This window comes from Macaca mulatta, chromosome 5, assembly GCF_049350105.2.
Source record: "Macaca mulatta isolate MMU2019108-1 chromosome 5, T2T-MMU8v2.0, whole genome shotgun sequence".
Lineage (NCBI taxonomy): Eukaryota > Metazoa > Chordata > Mammalia > Primates > Cercopithecidae > Macaca > Macaca mulatta.
Genome location: NC_133410.1, coordinates 118,184,463 through 118,207,619, shown reverse-complemented (window position 1 = coordinate 118,207,619; position 23,157 = coordinate 118,184,463). Strand labels below are relative to the sequence as shown.

The 23,157-nt window shown below is 35.6% G+C and overlaps 1 protein-coding gene across 1 annotated transcript in view; it reads left to right on the top strand.

The window, feature by feature from the left end:
• Positions 1-23,157, top strand: part of COL25A1 (collagen type XXV alpha 1 chain) — a 504,591-nt gene that overhangs the window by 425,045 nt on the left and 56,389 nt on the right. The window contains exons 13-18 of the mRNA XM_078002085.1: positions 1,072-1,125; positions 3,070-3,096; positions 5,526-5,570; positions 12,238-12,270; positions 12,715-12,750; positions 17,725-17,769. Of these exons, the coding sequence (XP_077858211.1) occupies positions 1,072-1,125; positions 3,070-3,096; positions 5,526-5,570; positions 12,238-12,270; positions 12,715-12,750; positions 17,725-17,769 (240 nt within the window). The remainder of the gene's footprint in view (positions 1-1,071; positions 1,126-3,069; positions 3,097-5,525; positions 5,571-12,237; positions 12,271-12,714; positions 12,751-17,724; positions 17,770-23,157) is intronic.

The following is a 23,157-nucleotide window of genomic DNA, read 5'->3' as shown; positions in this document are numbered from 1 at the left end:
AATGTTACTATTATTATTAACATACATGTATTTGAAGCTGAGAACACAAATGTAAAAGTGACAGAATTCCTGCCCTCCAGGTGACTTAGAAAACATTCTCAAAAATCAATTAAGTTTGCAGTGAACCTAAAACTGCTCTAACAATAAAGTCTATTTTTAAAAAATCAACTAAGGAGCAACTTTACTGGCCTTAATGGAAAGAAGAAGGTTGTCCAGTAATTGGGGCACACAGTGAAGGGCTTTCAGAATGTTTTAAAATGAGAACAGAGTTCTAATTGCTGTAAGTTTGAGCCACATGGAAGCATAAAGGGCCAAAGTATCTTTTCCTTGTTTCTGGGCACTTCAGGGAGCTTTGCCTCTTTGGAAAACAATTGCTGGTTCAGAGTCTTGAAAGACTGGTAAACATCATCATCTTTCTGAAATAGGAAATTTTTTCTAGCCTAATAGCCATCATCTTTTGTCCAAAAGCGTATCGCTTGATATGACAATGAGATCCATAAGTCTGAATGTTTTATTCTTCTTCTTTTTATAATAAAATTGGAAAGAAAAACCAAAGCTATTTTTAGTGTTTACTTTCGTGTCAATGTGTCTAAATGAATTAAGTAGGTGTTCAAAGATGTGTATGTTCTTCAAGATTTAGGTTTGTAAATGTTCATTTAAGTCTAATGTGAAAACAGAATGATTTATTCTTTCTTTTTCTGAGCTGATGAATCACTTAAAAGTTTTTTGCCAAGAGAGTCTTGTATTTTCAGATGTCTTTTACTCATTCAGAAAATATTTATTTGATGTTCACAATGTACCCAGCAACATGCTAGATATTAATTTCCACTGGTAAGTTGCCTCAGTTTTCTTAATGATGATAAGACTGAACAAAGGAAATTAATCCCGTTGTATCCTTGCTCCATTACGTGCAGCATTTTGGACCATGGAAGCTAACTTGAATTTAAACTAATAGTCACTTATTCTTTATCTGTTTCTAGAGAATTATTAGATGGCTGTCTCCTCTAATGATCCATGTAATGTATTGATTTTGTCTATTTTACTTAGTAGTATCTATTTTTCTATTTTGAGGGTGAGCCCGGGTTGCCTGGAGCAGTAGGACAGAATGGAATACCAGGACCAAAGGTTAGTACAAATAAAGTCAAGCAGAATCATTTGACACATGAATTGTCAGGAAATTGTAAGCTATTATTTAATACAATTTTTAACAATCTCACCGGTTGTACTTAAATGAGTATTTTGTGAATAGTATAGTATGCTACAGTATAGAACTTTGTTAGTAATGAATTAATTACATTTGTGATTCTCATTAGTATTAAATGCAGAAAAATAAATGGGATGTGATTGTCTAACATCTTTATTCTGAGATACTTAAATAACATGAGTAGGCCTATGTTTCAAATCTGACTGTTGTCATTTTACCACTTAATGGGTACATAAAAACATAGGTCATGTCCATATTGCCTAAAATTTTGATATTTACATATGCTTTACTAAAGATGACATTCACTATGGCTTTTCCCCAAGATTTGGCCACCTCCAACTCTTACACAACATAACCAGTTAATCAGATGAAGGCAGATTAAAGATGTTTAAAATTTAAAAATGGATGTAGTCTGAATTACTAAATAGGGGAAAAATGTAATGAAGATTTTTTATTCCAAGTTTTCTTTGTTTCTTAAAAAAAATTGAATCAGTTAAATATAAAAAGATTGGTGACAATTTAGTTTAAATCAAGCAGGCAGCCAAATCCCAAATCCTTTGATGAGCGAACATCCCTTGAAGTACAAAACTAATGTCTAATCCCATCAGCTGTGCTGGTATGTATTCCTACCCACAGATGCCTGTCAGCTGATTTTACAGATCATTTGCTATTGACAGGCGCCTAGGACAGACCTTAAATTTATAGACCTGTCCTTTGTCCTGCAGGAGAGGAAAGAAAATATTCCTTTTGGGACTCTAGCTGTTTTCCTGTCTTCTTCTCTCTCTTTCTCCATGCTAAAACGTCAGACAATAGGAGTTAATGCTTAATGTATGTTCACAGTGCTATTCTGGTGTTGCCTAGCGACCGTCAGGATGGGTGTTGAGCAGTGAAGGTGACCAGAAATGCAGAAAGCCAAAGGGTCAGATTGAGTTCCAGAGAAAAGAGTCTTGCTTCCAAACTGACTTCTGCAGTGGGTTATAAATTAAAAAAAAAAAAAAAAAAGATAATTGCTTTATTTCATCTTTTTTCCAAAGCAGTCTGATCTTATGGCAACATTCACTCAGGCTTTTCATAGGAAACTACATCATAATGTATATGATTTACTTTAGGACTCCTACTCTGCTGCTCCAACCTCTGTTCTTTGCTGGGTAAAGTGAAAATGAGATTCTCTTCAGGGCACCATTTTGCATTTTAGTCCTCATGCCATCCAGGTCATCATTTTGAGTAAGGACATCATTCCTAAACTCACTTCAATTCTGCCCCATTCTAGTGTCTTTCCTGAAGGTGCCTCCTAAAATATACCTGATCTGGAACATGCTGGTTACCAGAAGCTAAAGAGAGTTTATGATATTGTAAGGGGTTCAATATTAGGACTGTTTATGATCATGTTAGGGCAAGACAGATTGGGTAACTACCCTGGCAACCTAGAACCTTGAAATGATCTACAAACCAGGAAATGCTTTGAATAAAAGGATTTTCAGAAAAACATGCTAGTCCACCTTACTAACTCTGAGTTTTAGCAGAATGAAAATTGTACGCTAAGAAGCCTCTCAAGATACTGAATTGCCACACCATCATTCTCCTTAGTGCTCCAAAAGCCAGTTTCTGGATGATAATCTTCAAATACATTTCTTAGTGCTATAAAAGCAAAAAATTAAGATTACATTTGATAATTGATATTCATGCTCACATTCTCCAGGAAACTCATTTTATCATTTGTTTTCATATAGCAACTACATGTAGCCAAAATAGAAAGTGTCATGCATAACTTACCTAGTAAGTTCAATATCTGTTTTGTTTAATAAGGATCATAAAATTAGATGTTTTATGATGTGATGTCACCCAATCTCTGTCCTTTTGCTCAGGGAGAACCTGGAGAACAAGGTGAAAAGGTAAGAATGATTCTGCCAGTATTCCTCTCTCCCTACTCCCCACCAGCAGCATACCAAAGAAGTACCCAAACTAAACTGTATGCGTGAATGGATGGATGGGTGGGTAGATTAATAGGTAGGTAGGTAGGTAGATAGATATAGATATATAGATATAGATACAATGACCCCTGTGTTTTTTCAAACTGTTAATTAGTGGAAGGAGGAAATAGTGTGATTCTTATGTATAGACAAAAATTTGGGTTTAAAAAAACTTTTAAAAAATAAAGAGAAAGGTGCCGATGTACCTTCAGAACAAATATTTAAAAATGAAGAGAAAGGGAGCAAATTTAAGCATTCTGTATCAGGCTTTTAGATGGGTTTCAAAAATCCTTAGGCCTGCGAAATCTGGTCTGCCTACTATGCTACTTGCTAATGCCGTTCTAATACTTTTCCAAGCACCCGCATCTCTCTCTACTGCTTCTGATGTCACTAGGTTAAAGGGATACAGATGTTTACCTGCAGCAATTATCTGAAGGTTGCCCACAAAGAATTCCCATAAAAACCAAAAAGAGAAATAGGAAAAGCAGAGTGTTAAATTATCCTAGACTCTTTTCCTTACTTGGGCCTGTCCTGATTATTTTTAGGCTCTGATTGCATGTTATGATACTTATTTTCCTGGTTCTCATGCTACTTATTTTAATAGTGTTTGAAAAATATGCTGAGTAGGAAACTACCAAGTTACTGCATCATGCTCTTCGTAAGTGATATGGTCTTTCTGACAAATGAGTTTTATAACCTCTAATCTCAAAAGAAGTTTATATAAAGATCAAGAAAAATTCTTGATTACAACTGTATTTTTCAACATTGTAAAGAAAACAAAAACATTAGTGGAGGGGTAGCAAAATATGTGGGTGGAAAGGGCAGTTTCCTGAGGGGGCAGTTCAGTTAAACCCTTCGCTTTGCAATTACTCTGAGCCAGTTTCCCTACTAAGAAGGTTTGTTTGTTTGTTTTGTTTTTTAATAGAGGGATTTTTGTGCAATTTTATAAAAAGCATGCAAATCAACTGCCTATCAAAGGTCCCTCATAACACATTACTAGGGCATTTATTTAGCATCCAATCAGTTCATGGTAATTAATTTGAAATTAATTAGTCACTGGGTGACTCTTTTGTATAGAATTTAGGAGGGAAAAAGAGCAGTATCAGCACCGTACCAGGCATTCATTAGAGAAAGTGTCCCAGGCTCTCGTGGCCTGCCGCAGTGTATTCATCACCATAAACAAATGCCCAAGCAGACTGACTTCATGCTTATTTGAAAGAATAAAGCAAAATACAGAGAAAAAATGAAAGTCTCCCTTCCCAACTTCCTTTCTCCCCTCTCCCAAGAAAGTTATGATCAATAGTTTCTGTCCTATTTTGAGAAACTTTTTAAGTAATAGAAAAGTGACTGCATTCCAGCTATGGAATATGTGAATAGTAATGCATTGGTATCATTAATAGCTTATGATGTGCCAGATACTGTCCTAGTTACTTTCCACACAGTGTAGCACTTATTTCTTATAACTGTGTAAATTATCCTTTCCCTTACATTGCACAGGAGAAACCTGATGCAAAGAGAATCTCATTTGCCCAGTAGGTGCTGGAACTGGGCTGTCTCCCTGGCTCCAAAGTCCATAACATTTCCACATAACATATTGTAAGACTTATATTGAAGAATTCAGAATTGAAGGAAGAAAGCATGGATAATAAACGAATGCTTTATTTCCCTAATGCATTGCTCTGTAGGCAAAAAAGAGATGTCAGTGAAGGAACAGGCATGGGAAGTCTCAAAAATAACAACAAAAAAGCATAAACTATGATTTTTAAAATTTTTCTAGTAAAGCATAAAACATTCATTTCACAAATGCAAACCATGTAGGCCCAGATAAATAAATATTCAGTCCACAGATTTTGAGGGCCCTGTCATGTACTTTGAGGCCCTGGAGATTTGAGATATGCTTGAAGACAGGGCAGGATTTATACAGATGGAAAGGGAAAGAGAGGCGAGGGATCCAGGTGACAGAAATAGTATGAAGAAGGACTCAGAGGTGGTAAGGCCCATGGCATATTCAGGGAACTGTCAGAAGAAAACCTTTGTTTGAGTGGAGCTTTGAGGAGAGACAGAATTAAGGAGGCTTTAGGTGCCCAAATAAGGCATTGGAAGATAGATAAGCAAGTGTCTTCTGTTAATACTGTGGAATAGTTTAAAACTGTTCAGCCATGTTAGTTGTAGTAAAATTTCTTTTATTGATATCAGACAACTGGTCAAGTATAAATACGTTAGCTCTATAGAGCATTTGCAACAGATTTTAATATCTAGTGTTCATGAAAGAAAGCTTAAAATAATGAAAAATACTCTTTGCTTAATGTCACCAATGTATTTTACATGTGTCACTTGTTTCCCCTCCTCAGGGAGACGCTGGAGAGAATGGCCCCAAAGGTGACACAGGCGAAAAGGTACAGTTTTGTAAGATATGAAAGGGTACATATATCAGCAAGAAATTTTATTTCAAGTTATACGAAGATGGGAGATTTTTAGAGAGATGAGTGAGAGTTGCTAAATATGAAAAGGTCAGAGATCGTTCTCCAAGATTAGAAAACATTTAAGTATTTGATTTATAAAAGGTGATTACTCCACAAGCTCCTATCCACAAATTAAAACATTTTCAAAGTAAAATGATATATCAAAAATTATAGAAAATGTGTAGCTAAGTTTTCAGCAATATGGCTTTCAAGGAATTAAAACACTTATTCATGTGTAAATGGGATGCTCCCTTATACTCAGGGATATGAAAATAGAGACCTAAAGTGATGCAGTTTGTACCAGTTTCAGGAGAGAACATGTCAGAGGATTGGAATGAGATGTAAAAGTTTGATTGTAAGGCATAAGAATGATATAATGGATTTTGGGGCCTTGGGGAAAGTGTGGGAGGGGGCTGAGAATAAAAGACTACACATTGGGTGTTGTGTACACTGCTTGGGTGATGGGTGCACCAAAATCTCGGAACTCGCCACTGAAGAACTTATCCATGTAACCAGACACCCCCTGTTCCCCCCAAAACCCATTGAAATAATAATTTTAAAAAGAATAGGAAAAGAAAAGTTTGATTATAAGTTAATGTCACTTGATTAGACCCTCTAATGCAGTCTTGAAAATTTACCTCAATTCAAATTCCACTAAATCTGGATATTTTGTCAGGCTTCGTATTCTGTCCTGGGCAAAGGGTCTTTTAAAGCTTTACTAGCATTTATACTGCAGTAGCTTTGGGGCTTGTCTCCTACCTCCTCTCTTCTTATTTTTCCTCAGTCTATCACTACAGCTTTTGCTTGGATTCATACTTTATAGATACTCTGACATAGGAAGGTTGTTATACTTCACTTGTGCTATGTTTTCAGGATTAAGAAGATCTTTTAAGAAATTGAAAATCGATTAAAGTCAGATGGGTTTTAATTTAAATCAGGCTAAGTAATTGAGTGATGAAGATGTATTTATTTAACCTTACAGCTGAGACTTTGGAAATTATTCCACTTTGAAAATTATTACAGTACAGATGGATAATGGTTAGTCATAAAAACATAGCCACAAAATAAAAAGAAATTTATCTTTTTCCTTCTCATAAATATTAATATAAATATGACATGTGTGGTAGGAATGAATTAATGTCACCAAGTAGCAATTGTATTTATATTCAAAGAGTCTAGAAATTAGAGTGGGCTCTCAGTTTCTTATAGATCTGTGTTTCTCAGCCTCAGCACTATTGACATTTAGGGCCAGATAATTCTCTGCTATGGGGCCCTCAGATGTTTAGCATCATTTTTGGCCTCTACCCACAAGATCCTATAGCACCTCTGAGTTGTGACAATCAAACATGTCTCCAGGCATTGTCAAATGTTACCTGGGGGACAAAGCCACCCACCCACAGTTAAGTATCACTGCTATAGGCCCATTTTATTTATCTGCCAACTTTAAGTATCGTGCTGCAATCAAATATGGCATGAATCTGTTTAATACAAATGAGACCAATGATATACCCTGATTACTCTCAAAGTCAAAATTTGAAACCCTAAATATATAAACCTGGTGTTACATCTAACTTGCTTGTTTTTGCTTAAAAGCAGAAGTCAGTAAAGTGCCAGAACATAAATATTTTAGATTTTGTGGGCCATGTGTTCTCTGTCACAGCTACTCAACTCTGTTGTTATGGCATGAAAGCAACCATAGACAACACATAAACAAGTGAGTAGGCTGTGTTCCAATAAAACTTTATTTCTGGACACTGAAATTTTAATTTCATGTAATTTTCATGTGTCATGAAATATTATTGTTATTTTGATTCTTAAAAACCACTTTTAGCTCCTGGGTCTTGCAGGTGGCCAACTGAATTTGGCCATAGTTACCAACCTCCACTTAAAAGAAAGGAAATATTCTACACAGAGGGCAAGTGAAAAAAATTTTTTCAAGTGAAAAAAATTTATACTACATCTGAACTATGCCTATGTGGATTTATGTAGAGAATTTTATGCTTAAAAGATGTCTTTTTAAAGTTTCATTTTTGGAATGTAGGACAAAAATTGTTTCTTTAATCATATTGTAAAATTAAATTTTTTGCAATTTAATTTTACAATGGTAAAACAGCTTTTTTCTTTGAAAAGACCAAGGTCATCTCAAAGGAATACCGTTCTTATTTTATATATTAATGCAAATCATTTCCCATACTGACTCACACATAATAAACTCTCAATAAATATTAGCTTTTCTTCCCACATGGAAATTGAAATCAACTAGATTGTTTTTCTTTTTTTATCAAAAAGTTTTATTAGTCAGCTGAAATTAAGTATAAGAAATGCTTCAGTTAAAATGGAAATCATTTCTATAAACCTTCAATGGGTCTAAACAGGGGATTGTAAATAGGAATCTGTAATGTGTATAATATGTAATCCGACCTGTAGCATTTATCCCAAGAATGCTGTAATTGCAATAAAATTTTTGATGTGTTTTTTAAACATTTCCTCCTTCTGTCACATAATTTGTTTCCAGCATGTTGGAAACACTCTTCTCATGGCCTTTGTGTACAGTATGTGAAACTCATTCATCGTTTACCAAGTTTGAGATGTAAAAATTTTTAAAAATCCTTCTTTTCTGCCATTGATGTAGTAAATTACGTCATTGATTGACTTTAATAGGATTTTTTTTTTTCCTTTTGATTCAACTCAGCGCCTTTGGATGGTAAAGTAATCTAAACCTTTCCAGACTGGTCATCTGGAAATACTGTGGAACCATAAAAACCACTAGACTGGGTTTTCTTTGTGGCCAGCAACTTCAGCACACTCTGGCCAACAATCATGGTACACCCTAGGTTTAAGAGCATAAACCTGCCAAAGACGGAGTTCAGCCATGTGTAGAGTTACTGTCGAAGGATTATGTCCCACTCTTTGGAGTGTTAACCCCACCAACAAATGTAGAAATTGATTTCTTATCTATTTTCCCCTGTGCGAAATGGGGTGTTTGTGCTGCACACTAAATGGTTTGGCCACATCACTCTACTCTTCACAATTCTGTCTGTTGATTCAAAAGCTCTGCCTTCGCTTTCTTAGCATTGCCTGTTTTTTTTTCTTTGCTCCCCTCTCCCCCATTTCCATGTCTATGTGTATTTACACTTGTCTTCATCTTCATACTTCATATCTACACAGCAAAGATGCATGTATGAAGTATGAAGTATGAAAATGCATCTTTGACTTGCATCCTCTGAGCCTTTTCAGAAGCCACATCGTCTTTAGAGCCAACCAAACTGTCTTCTTTTCATAAAATCACACCTGAAGGCCTATCCCAGTGGGCACTCCTGCACCAATCAGTGCCGGGCCTTCCCTAATTAGCACACATCATTTCCATAATTTAGAATACTGTTGCTGTCTGTCCTCCTCCCCCGACTCCTCATCATCACTTCTCTACTTTCTAATCTTACTTATTCTTCAGTGCACTATAAACTTAATTTATAAGTCATTTCCCTGGAGCAGCCTTCAGTCTCCTCTGGACTAGGTAGGTCACCTGCTATATGCTCCACAGCACTCCTTATAATTCCTTTGATAGCCATGCATTTGCGTATCGCGTCTTCTGTGCATGCATAGTGACACAGAATTTTCCAAACATGACAGTCTCTTCCTACACCAGATTTCAAAAAAAAAAAAAAAAAAGGAAAGAAAGAAAAAAAATAAATTATCATTCATACTTTCCATCAACAATATTTTTGCACTACATATATTAGAAAATGATCATTGTAATGCAGGACAAGGACAGGGATTGTAACTGCATTGCTTACTGTTATCTCCCAGCTCTCAGCATCTATTAATAGACATGTCTGGCACACAATTAGTGCTTGATAAGTATTTGTTGAATGAATTAACGAATGATAAAAATAAGTCACTACATTCACTTCATATATCCACATGTGCCTTATTAACACACACATATAATTATCTACTGAGTGTTGTTTTGAAAATAATCACAAACAAAAATGGAAACTATGCTTGAATGAAACATAGTAAAGTCAAATTCATTTATCTAAAATATCTTCTTATAGTATTTCCTCATCTATAACTTACCCTGTAGAAATGTTTATTTCTAAGCCAACTGACTTACGAAGCTAAGAGTGTACTTAAGACATAGTTGGGGTTTTTCCCCCTACTTTAATCCAGTATTCATTTTCACTTTGTGGGGAAGGAGGATTATAAACACACACTATTTTATTTCCACTACTTGCAGCATTATCCTTTAAAATGCTTAACTTATGACTGTCTTCCAGCAGTCATGTTACCACTTAAAAGTTGTAAAAATTCCTTGAGATTTCACAGTTCTAAGTCTTTAAAAAAGAAAAAAAAAATCACTCTTAGTTGTCCATCAAACGGAACTGCTCAGATTTCCACAAATATATTGCCCTTTCAAGAAACTGTCTTTTTCCTTCCATCCACTTTTTATGAGAACTAAATCTAGTCTTTACTCACATTAGGGATTATCTGGATGCTTTTCATTAAGATATTGAATTAAACTACAATTAATACAAGCAGCTTCCTTGTATTTACAAGTTTACTGTCCTGTTGTCAAGATGAAATAAGCCAACAATTCTTTTCTATTCCAAAAAAATAAAAAACATGGCAGTAGAATTTAGGAAGCCCCAAATTCATTCAGCTAGCTGCTTTGATATCCTTGTTTATTAAATGGAAATAATAATATCTGCCCCCTTTATTTCATGAGAGTTTTGTGAGGTTTAAATGAGACAAAGTAGGAACTTTGTAGAGTCAAAATTGCTTTTGTGAATTCAAAGATACTATTGTATAAAATATTACAAACCTGATTCCTTGATGGCTTTCACTGATACTGATGGCTTTCAGATTTAATTTAGTAGAAATAAATATTCTTTTTATTGGACATATTTATGTTGCTTCCCATTTGGAACTCAATTGGATATTAATGATTGGCAAGAGAAATTAGTCTCATTCTACAGTAAGACGGTATTAGGGTCCTCTTCTTTATGTTTAGTTACATTTTAATTTTCAACAGGAGGGATAGCAATTATAGATGTCAAAGAAACTCACATAACTATCGGTTTACTTAACATGCTAATTTGCTATTTCCTTCTCTTTCCTAAGCTTTTTTTTCCCTTCCTAAAGAATTTTACTTTTTGATCCCTGACAACTAACCTGTTTAAAAATTCTTTTTGAGATTTGTTCATTCATTCACCATATATGTATTGAGCATATCCTATGGGCCAGGGCACTGAATAAAAATAGATCCAAAATCTGCTCACATTCAACTAACTGTCTAACAGAGAGATAGACAATGAATAGGCAGGAAACATGAATAGTCAATTAGAAAGTAAGCTGCAGTGGACATGAACAGACCACGATGCTACGGAGTAAGATGTGTGCATGAGGGGCATGCGTCTGATGTGTCTAGGCTGGTTGGTGAAGGGGTCTTTGAGACAAAGCCACTTAGGCCAAGAATTGAAGAGAGAAAGTGCCAGCCATGGACAGAGGGGAGAGAAATTGAGGGAGCTGGGCAAGTGGCTCGTGTACAGAGGCCTGAGGCCTTATGTCTGTCTCTAAAAGAGATTGATGAGGAGCTTCTGGAATCTAGAACAAGGAAATGGGCCCCCGGAGCTCCTTGAGCATTTGTACAGATGAGACAGCTGAGGAAATCCCAATATGTGCCTCCCTCCTGTGGCTGTTTCTATTTTCTTGACAGTCTCAAATGACCTTTTCTTTTTCTTCTAGCGTATTCATGAGACAGAGAGGGCTAGAAGGAACTTGAAATTCTAGGCCCTTTGCTGACCTCATTTCAGAAATAAGCAACATTCGCAGCTACCCTCCATATCATTTTCCCCATTAGTTCCTATCTGCTTATTTATAACACGTTTGCTTTAGAGAAGCATTCACACTCCACGAAATCTGGCTGGAATACAGTGCCTTTTAAAAAACAGATTCTGTCTCAAGACTTTCTCTCAGAGCTCACATGTGTCCCCCTCACCCACAAGTCATCCATCATCCTGTAACTTCCTGGTGCCTAAGTTACAATGAAATAAGTTTAAAGCTGGAAAAAACATGCCTGTTGTAACTGTGACAGTGCTTCATGAGGAAAACAAACTGATCTGCTGCGTGGCTTTTTCTAACTCGACATCATTAACCTCTGACTTCATCTGTTGAACCTTGACTTGCTGAAGAGCAAAAGGGTCAGGGAACTCCCAGTAAATGATAGCTGATGGCATTAATAAATTCCAGGAATAGAGAAAGCCAAAAGTTCCATATCCCTAAATTGTAATTTATTGCTTCACAATGTATTTTTAGCACTGTATCCAGGGAAGAAATTCATATTTATGTTTATTTCACAGAATGTAATCCTTATGTATCTGCATGCGAAGTAAACTCATGTTTTTAGGAAGTGCATTGTTTATCTTGGAAATGTTGACATCTTAACAGCTGAGATATTGGTACAAAGTCTTATGGAGCATAGTTAGGCCCATTAGTCATGAGGTACCCTTTAAGTACCTGTGTTGGTAATGGCTCTCTGGGTGCTTGTGATGTTTCCTATTCCCATAACTTGTGGCATAATCTCTCCTGGGTTTCATTTTAGGGTGACCCTGGATCATCTGCTGCAGGAATTAAGGTAACTATAACCTTGCAAGTGTTTGTTGTACTCCAGGATTTACAGTTCTGATTTTTATAGGCCTCTACTTTCTCTCCCTTTTTAGCAACTTAGGTGGTTATCTCTCTGTTCCTATTCTCCTGCAATAATTGGACTTCCAAAAGCAATAGGGAATATCTGTGGGAAATTTGATGGAGGTTTAAATAAGAAGTCTTGCATTCTCTTCCCTTTCTGATTGGTTTTTATGGAAATGTGATTTATATGTGATCTATAGGTATATTTACAGCAAAAAAAAAAAATTAAATCAGTATGTCTAATGAGATGTAGAGTCGCAGGATAAAGGAAATAAAAGACATGTGGTTGCAGAAGGGGACTAGGCCATCCCAGTGACGGTGCCTAGAGGCCTAAAGGTTTTAGAAAATTCTTGTAAGATCATCTTTTTCATCTTCGGTTTTCTTTGGCCAGGGAGAACCTGGAGAATCTGGTCGTCCAGGGCAAAAGGTAATATCTCTATCTCTAGTGTGTTCTTACTGTCTCATATTCACCATTTTATATCTACCATCCACTGTGTAATATGAAAACAATTATTACAAAATGATGTGGTTTTCATGTTTTGCATTACAGAGTGTTATTGGTTATTTTGCATTTTAAAAGTTATTGATGATGACCATAGCACAATGTGCAAACAAACTTTATACATGTAAAAGGATGCTTTATGAAATAAAGTCTACATATACTTAGCTGTTTGAAACTAACAAAGATCAGGTGGGTTGGAATGCCAACAATTTATCTTGCATGTCTAATGGTAATCTGCATGTTTCTATCTTTTTTAAAATAACTTTTTAATGGAAAAAAGTCTATAACTGGCTGTGTTGCTTTGATGTTTCTATCTAACTATCATTAAACTGTCTCAATAGTGATGAACAATTCTTTATGAATTATATTCCTTTTCCTATCATTGCAAACGCTTCCATACTGATAATTTTTTATGTGACTTATATCTACTTGTGCCATGAGTGTTGTTAAACACACTAAATTTGTTAATGAACTAAATTTTAATTAGAGGCACTAGCCATACCATTTTATAGATACATTAGTTTTTGGTTTTTGCATTTGTACATCATTTTAGCAATAAATTAGAGGACATGCAGTGAATCTGTTTAGATTCATACTTTCATTTGAGTCTGAAACAGGAAACACATGCTAGCAGTTTATTATCTGAGCATTTGGATATCGATGCCTATACAGTCAGATTTTAGACCACAGATGTAGCTAGCAAGTAAATGTGGATTCTATATTAGGGTAAATCTTAAAGATCATGACTCTGCCTTTGTCTAGCAGTAGCTGATGTTGTAGATAAACATATGAATAGAAAAATAAAATTTACCTCATTAGCAGAAAAGGGAAGAGAGAATAAATCCCTTCTTGTATTTTAGAACCTTAAGATATAGTAAAATAATATTTCCACCTTCTTGAAGTCATGGAGAGGATAATTACTTCATTTTAAACACTTAGGATGAACATAATTTTTGAGGAGGCCTTTCACATTCTTTTAACATTTCTCTAATTTAAAAACAGATTTTTCTCTTAAAACTAAGAGTCTAAGCAATGACTCATTAGGCCCAGTTTTAAGTAAAGTTGAGACTCTTTCAAAGAACCTAGCAGAACTCTGCAAATTTTACTATTTATTTTCTAAGATTTCCTATCAGTTCTTTATTTGAGAAATTTGGAATTAGCGATACAGAGATCCATGGTCTGCTTTGGTTTGAAAAAGCAACTGTTCTTCTCAGACAATCTAATTTTAGGTCCTTTAGTTTTTCAAATTTAAAGTCTAAGTTTTTACTGCTCTCCAAATCCCTGATTTGCTAAAAAGTCTGTAAGACAGTTGTGTCTCTAAAAAATAAACCAAAACAAACCTGCTATAATCTTGTATAGTTTTCACTGTTTTCAGAGGGGAATATTCAAATAGATTTTCAATTACTTAATAAAATGTTGCCTTATCATAATGATTACTTAGAAATACAGTTTAGATTCATTCTGGAAGTTTATAGATTTACACATGGGAACACTGGATTTCCTTTGCATTGCATTAAAAACCAGTTTTAAACTATATTGAGAGAAGGGGCAGAATCCTGAAAAGCTTACAGTTCTCCTGAATGAATATGTGCCCTAAAGTAAGCATCATCTTTTTCATTAATATTTAGGCCAGATTCTACCCTTTGATACAATCCCACTTTCCCACAATATTATGACTTCCTTTGTCTAATATCGGGATTTGGCAATACTTAGCCCAATGTTGATTTAAAAGTAAAGTATGTCCATGCTTGCTGCTGATGTAGATTAGAGAAATAAACTGAACTGAGTACCGAATTGCTTCAAGAGATCTTCCACGGCATTTTCCTCTCCATTGCAGAACAATGCTGGGGGTTCATTGGCACTTAGGCTCCTGTGTCAGAGACACCCCAGAAAAGTACAGAATATTGTGACACAGCAAAAAACTCATCAGTTAGCTTTCCACTGTGTGGTCTTTTTCAGCATGACAGTTTGAGATCTAGAGTTATATTCATAATGTAGGAATAATTCATTGGATTTTCTTTCTTTTATAGCCTCAAGAGTTTACTATGTGATTGATGTGTGAGTTGGAGTGTATATATGTGCTTGTAGAGTGAGTGTGTAGATTTATAAAATAAGTATTGTGTTTCATCACCTAATTCTTTCCTTCCTAATTTTCCCACATCTTTTTAAAATAAATATTTTAATTTTAAAGGAGTAAAATTACTTGATCTCCTATCAGAAGGGCCCCTCACAGTTAAACTCTCTAGAAATATATAGAGCACTCTAGCAGGGACATGAGGTGAAGGCTGAGTCCTGATTTTGAGGTTCTCCTGTAATGGAGAGTGAAAGGTGAAAGGAAGGGGAAAAAAGCAAAAGTCTAAACCTGAAGGTTAAGCTTTACACAGATATGTTACACTTTTGATTTATTTTGATATCCCCTTTGAATGGGATAATGAACCAAATCCTAATTATGACCAAGATCTGATCCCAAATTTTGGGCTGTGCATCCCCAAATTGAGTTCTTGAGAGAAGCCCCTGAGCCAAGGAATAGGCAAGAATGGAGAAGTTAACTGAAAAGCTATTGCCTAGTTCAGGAGTGTCCAATCTTTTGTCTTCCCTGGTTCACATTGGAAGAAGAACTGTCTAGGGCCACACATAAAATACATTAACACTAACAACAGCTGATGAACTAAAAAAAAAAAAAAAATCACACAAAAAATCTCATAACGCTTTAAGAAAGTTTATGAATTTGTGTTGGGCCACATTCAAAGCCATCCTGGGCTGCATGTGGCCTGTGGGCTGTGGGTTGGACACACTTATCCTAGTTAGAAGATAACCTTTTATGGTATAAAGACAGAGGATTTATATAGGAAAAAAATGTCTTCCTAAAAATGTTAGGCGGTGTTCCACAAAGGGTAACATTACATGTATTATAATCTTTCATCATATCAACTAATAAACATAAACTTGGAAAGGTCAAATTATGAAATATGAAAACTATGAGAAATAAGAATTTCTAAAGTATCTGTTCACTAAAAAATATATTTATTACTTAATACACATACATAGTACACATATGATGTAGAGAAAAGTTAAATGCTCAATCTCTGTAAGTAGTCAATCTACATTATAAAATATTCCATAATGTCTTACACATCTTTTTCTTGATTAAATATATGGGTGTGTGTCTATGTATGCATGCATGTTTAAATAAATATCTTTCTTTAAAGTAGTCATTCAATCCTTTCATTTGGTGGGAGGGAAAGATATGACGAGAACACCTGTTGGACAATAATGTTACAACCTACATATTTCCACAAATGTTTCAGATGGAATGTCTTCAAAAATGAGTTTTGGGGGACTTTTCTGAAACCATACAAAGCTATAGATTTGCCATCAATATGTTTACTTCTATTAGTTGTATATTCTATTGCAATTTACTGTTTTCAAGGGCCTTATACTTTTTTAATATAAAAGAATTTTCAGCAAAAAATATATACAAACTCTTTTCACTGGATCCTCTTAAACTCATTGATGGAAAGGTAAAAGAGAAAGTAAAAGAAGATCAAATATATAATGTTATATCTGTGTGAAATTTAACTACTTGGACATTCTTTGAATGGAATAACAAGTTCTTAATAATCAGCCTTTCTCCTCTGGCTTAATCTCATTTTAGTCTTATTGTTCATAATGCAAACCTTCATTTATATAGTTTCAGACAGAATCATTTTTCTTTTGCATTCCTGAAGTAACTTTGACCTAAATCATCAAGAAAACCATTGTCCTTTTTTGGTCTAATCACACAGCTTAACAAGCTGTCTCAGACATCACTTTGTGATAATACTGGAACAAACTATGCTGTTTCATAATTTGAAAGTAATAATACTTTCTGGTTGGACTTAGTGGATGTACTTTGAAATGCGGATTGTTAAAGCATTTAGATGAAAGGAAATGCTTTATTTTGTCACTTAACTGTTAATTTAATGCTCCTCTGTCTTTTAGTTGTCATCCCACTAACTGGCCATCATGAAATAGTATCACCCTTTTGCCTTCAAATGTTATTTCCACAAAAAAATAGTCACTTCAATCCAACAGAGAGGACTTTCATTTTCTCCTGAGATTCCTTTATACTTCTTTAGTAGAATTCAGGAGATTTTCTAAGCAATGGAACCTCTTGTTATCATTCTTTGGGCTTAAAATAATGTAGACAACTCTGTGAAAATGAGAAGGTTAAGCTTGACTCCAACATGCTCACCCAAAATGTACTACTTAATCTCAAACCTGTATTCAGCAACAGCTGCATAGTACCATTAGCCCTAAGCTGCTAAGCAGGGTTGCTCAGACTCAACAATTGTCAGAAATACAGACTGGAGTTAGGTTTAATCTTAAGTATTCATTTTTCTTCTCATCGTTCAGGAATGAAAAGGAAAGCTTACTATACTTTTTAAGTGAGCAAGACTTTTAATGAATATTGTTTTGATGTGACCATCTGTTCATACAGCCAACTCTTGATTATCTAAGGTGAGGGAATACTGCAATAGGATGCATTGTTGAAATGCACACATTATCTTCATTTGGGCAAATAGATTGAGCCTCCCCAACAAATCATTTAATGAAGAAATAATGAAATATGGGAGTTTCTTCTCTTTTGACTCCTCTTTCTCGCCATCTGACAGTGATACCAATGTGCAGTGAACTGAAAGGAAGAGAGAAAATCCCAAAAAATTTGTGAAGTGGTCAACCCATTTCTAAATCAAGAGTTGACTGAATTGTATAATCTCACAAAACTTTTTGAAAGTAGGCGGTTTTTTTATTTATCTTTGCAGAAAGTGTTGAGCTAGGAACATTTGCCATGTTTTTCTCCAGATATTGTGACTGAGTGAAGATCATTCTATAATGCTATATGATTTTCCTATGTAGGGTGAACCAGGGCTTCCTGGGCTTCCTGGACTTCCGGGGATAAAGGTAAATACTGCACGGACAGTCTTGGCTTCACAGAACTGTAATTATGAGATTCACCCAAATTGGAAAAAAATAGGGAAAAATGAAAAAAAAAAAATGCTGTTCTCTAAGTACTCTCCAGCCATCTCAACTAACTAAATTTTTAAATTAAAAATTAAGCACAGATACCTCAAGTTTGCCGTGGCGAAATGGATTGTTTATTTCTCCATTTAACTTACTATTGCCCCTTAAATAAATGTAAATGTCACTTCATTTGAAGTCACAGGAATTCTTTAAAGTCTAAAATGTCTCTTTACCTTCACATTTTAATTTTATTCTTAAGACTCTATCAGATTTTGATCAGAATTAGAGTCTTAACATCCCCATAAATCTAACATTTAGGCAGCTGTTTTTGTGATTCACTCATTATAATAATCCCTTTAAAACATTTATCTTCTACTTCCTCTCAATAATTATCACTGCAAAGTACAAATCATATTACTAAAATATTTTGACCCAACACATACACTGTCCCCATAAACTTTCTAAATATCTTTTGAAATAATTGTTTAAAGTTTAGTTTGAAAACATTTGTTTTAAATGGGTGTAAACCACTTAAAAATGTTAAAAGCATTTTTAAAAAGTGTTTGAAATTGTTTACATGGTAACTGACAAGGCTTAAAGTTCTACTGCCTCAGATATAGTTGCTCCTTTAAAATCAGCTTCTTATTTTAAAACTTTTAAGATATATTCTAGAACTACTTAATAGGGGTTAACATAATGCAAATACATTTTCCTTTTGTTGTTCTCATCTTACAAAGTTTTGAATCAATCTCTGTTGTACATTAGTCCATTCTAAAGTTAGTATTCCTAGACTAGGCATGGTGGCTCATGTAATCCCAACACTTTGGGAGGCCGAGGCGGGCGGATTACTTGGGTCGGGAGTTTGAAATCAGCCTGGCCGACATGGTAAAATGCTGTCTTTCTGAAAAATACAAAAAAAATTAGCCAGGTGTGATCTTAGCTACTCAGGAGGCTGAGGCAGGAGGATCTCTTGAACCCAGGAGGTGCAGCTTGCAGTGAGCTGAGATCACGCACTGCACTCCAGCCTGGGCAACAGAGTGGGATTCCATCTCTAAAAAAGGAAAATAAAGTTAGCATGCCTACTTCTAGTGTGAGAGTTGTGTATACTGTTTTATGAAGGTTCTGCTTTGAGTGTGAGTTATGTGAAATAATATGATTTTAGGATAGATATATTATTGAGTTCCCAGAGGTCATATGATATATATAATATTTTATGAGTATATTTGGTATAATTGATAGACATGAAAGCTATGTCTTCTTGGTTGGCATTCAGCAATTTCAGTTCTATCTTTTTGTTTGATGTTTCTAGATTAGTATCATAAAAGTTCAGATATGTCCTTTTAATAGATTTTTAGTCTTTGGATTCTTTGGTGAAAAAGTAACACTCTATGACAGCAGTTTACTAAAGAGTTGAAGTCACTTCCTTATCATTTGATATTTAGCAAAAATAACTTCACAAATTAATAGGTGGTTTCATATTATAGAGTTAAATTATGGCATTCCGTAGTAACACACACACACACACACACACACACACACACACACACAAAGATGGCTTTTTACAAATAATAGGAAAGTCATAAAAATTGTAAAACTATTTGTTTAAAGTGATAAGAAAGTGATACTCAGCATTAATCAAAAATAACCTTGTAGCATTATAAATAAAGGGGAAGGCATTTAAAAGGAGGGGCATTAGGAAGGGCTGAAGCAGTTTGTAGGTGATCCGGTTATCAGCTTCTCTCACAGGAACCTCTGTACTTTGAAATCCAGTTGTCCCTTCTCCTGAGCTTGAAGCACTTTCTTGGAGAGAGAGAGTACTTGAGAATGTGAAATTCATTATTTCCCTCCGAAGGAAAAAAAAAAAAAAAGCAATTTTGATTATACTATTTATCATCTTACTTTAGTCTTATATCCTCCATCACAAAAATATCCCACTGGATCCTCGGAATTTGCCTAGTCGTCTGTGGACTAGTCAGAATGTTTTGAGCTTTTTGAAGTTGAGAGGGGTGTTAAACGATTTGCCACCTCTAGCAAACGCTTTTATTCCTCGGGTCATAGGAAATGGCCAGATGGAGTTTGTCGAGGCCAGGTAGCTCTGATATTTTCTTTTGTTTTTCTCTCATTGACTGCTGACTATAGTGAAAAGAAGCTATTAATTGACAAAAACTCTTTTCATCAATCACTAGAGATACTCATCTACATAATTACCAAGTACTGTTGGGTAACTATCTGGTATTTGATTTAAATCTTAGGCTCTGTTTTTGGTTAATAAGCTTTGTCTTCTCTAATCAGGATGTGGGAGATACGCTTTCCTTATAATGTAGTCAGTGCTCACTATAAATTAGTAATTTTGAAAAGGAGACAATTTAAAGATACATCACAACTATTGGTCATTGGATATTTATAAATGTAGAGTTAAAGGCTTATAATTTTATGACATAGTTTTCTTAACTTAAAATGTTCTTTTTTCCTTTAATTTACATTTCTTCTATTAGGTAGCCACCACAGGACAGTTAACTATGATTTCATAGTTTGAACGAGTAACAGGATTTAAAAGATGAAACCACCATGTATGGATATAGAATGTGTGGTAGCAAGCACTTTACTCATAATCTTCCTAGACCTGTGTGTTTGTTTATGCTTTGGAAATACTTCCTGTTGCTATTCATCTCCTTCTTATCTGTTGGTGCTACAGAGAGCATGTGAATGCCATCCGTTATTTCCAAGACTTTGAGGAAACCAGCCATGACATACCAGGGAAGCTTTGATTCACCACCTGTTGCTCTCGGGGAATGGTGGGAAACTTAATGAGCATCCACATGCCTTCCACAGCTCTCAGGAAATGAGCAAAGTGCCTAAATACAGACAGCAGACTCATCTATCTATCACCTCAGGGTCCCACTCAGAGAAAAGTGCTAATACCTTAGGCATACATAGTAAAAGTCACTAAGAACAGGCATAACTTAATTTCGAGCTACCCTTAAGCTTCCTGCAGAAGTATCCAAAAGTCCTCTTACCATATGGAAGATATTTGGAATTCCTATTTCGTGCATTCATGGTTCATATAGTGTCACGATGTTCAACTGGGAAAATTAAATTATATACAATGTACCATGCAGACATTGATCTTCTGGAATAAGATTTGAGCCCAGAAAATTAGTTTCTGAAACAAGCCTTCACATATTTTTAATGAGTAAAATTATTGTAACCAGCTTTTCTGGTACTACATAAAAGAGTAAGATTCTAAGTTCCTATTTTCTCCTTGCTCTCTACACTTATTTTGAAAAACGTAAGTACATTACTTACCCCCTTTTTATGGTTATGTTACCCTAGCAGTAAGCAGGATAGAGCAGACTTCAGAACAGACCACCGATGTGCAGATCCTTGTCCACCCCTTGCCAATAACATAATGTGGGCCAACTTCTATCATCTCTCTGTACTTCAGTTTCCTCATAAAATGGGACTCATGGACCATAACTCAGAGGGTTGTTGTGAAAATTAAATGCACTAATACATGTAAAGTTCTTAAAATATTGCCAAGCATGTAGTATGCTGTAGCAGTTTGGGTTATTGTTATCTCTTTCTTTCAGGGCAGCTCAAAATATTGGAAACATTGGTTACACACATGTTCTATACAGTCTTTCCTCATGTAATTTTAACCTATAGGATATAAAGCCATGTATATTCTGTAGGTTAGTAAATGTAAATTCTGAAAACTCCTTTGCAGTCACCAGTGGATGTTACTTTAAGAGAAGTCAGGATCACCTGCTTTTTCTCCAAACATGACATCACACTATACACCTTTCCTATAACCCAAATGTATCCCAGGAACAAAGGATGAAGAACCACAGTGTTGTGGGCATAGGACATGGCACTTTCAATGTTCTCCTTCCTGGTTCTCTTCACAGGAAAAGTAAAAGCAAACCTTGACTTGTAATGATGGAAATTCTCCAGGCCCCAGTCAATGTTATCTAACCCAAGACATTTTTCAGAAATATAGATCTTCAGCCTGGGCGCAGTGGCTCACGCCTGTAATCCCAACACTTTGGGAGGCCGAGGCGGGTGGATCACCTGAGGTCAGGAGTTCGAGACCAGCCTGACCAACAAGTTGAAACCCCATCTCTAGTAAAAATACAAAAATTAGCCGGTCGTGGTGGCAGGTACCTGTGGTCCCAGCTACTCAGGAGGCTGAGACAAGAGAATTGCTTGAGCCCAGGAGGCACAGGTTGCAGTGAGCCGAGATTGTGCCACTGCACTCCAGCCTGGGCAACAGAGCAAGACTCCATCTCAAATAATAATAATAATAATAAATAAATATAGATTTTCAGCACTTGCTTTTCCTTCTTTCAACGTGTACCACCAGGCCAGGCACAGTGGCTCACGCCCATAATCCCAGCACTTGGGAGGCCGAGGTGGGTGGATCAGTTAAGGTCAGGAGTTCGAGACCAGCCTAGCCAACATGGTGAAACCCCATCTCTACCAAAAATACAAAAATTAGCCAAGTGTTGTAGCACATGCCTGTAGTCCCAGTTACTTGGGAGGCTGAGGCAGGAGAATCACTTGAACCTGGGAGGTGGAGGCTGCAGTGAGCCAGGATCGTGCCACTGCACTCCTGCCTGGGCAACAGAGCAAAACTCCATCTCAAAAAGAAAGAAAAAAAAAACGTATACCACCAGTTTATTTCACCATATTCAGAAAGCAAAAAAGGTGGGGGGGCAGGAGGGAATGTGGAGCAAGGGAGATGTAATGCCGTAAAAATTATATGAAATCATTTTATTGGCAAATACATTTTCACAGTACTAGCATGCTTCAAAGCTTGATATTTTTGTTCTGGCTTCCACGTTAGTGAAAATTTGACATTAAGATCAAGAACTTGGGGACTAGGAGGGTATGAGACAGTAACTAACTCTTTATATCCCAGCATATGAAATAATTCTTGCCACTAAATTATATGAAGACTAGCTTTTACAGGTGGCAGAAGCATTTACTCTGGCATTCTTAGGATTAAGTACAGTGCTCGGTAATCTAATAGAAGCTTATCTTCTAAATCCACCAGAGATGAGGTTCCTTCTTCAAAAACATCAAATCACATTTTAAAAATAGCAGAGAAAAACTTCTGGAAGCAACATAGGATGTGAAATGAATTCCTAAAAGAGAAAAAGAAAATGGAGTACTGGTTAAATGAATAACATTGTGTTATCGTTACATATAATTATTTCCTGCCTGCACAAAGTTCACCTGAAAAGTTGAATAATTGGAGAGTCCAATTTGGAAACTCAAATAACCAGAAATCAGAGATTTTTAGCAGCCAGAATGAAGCCGCAAATA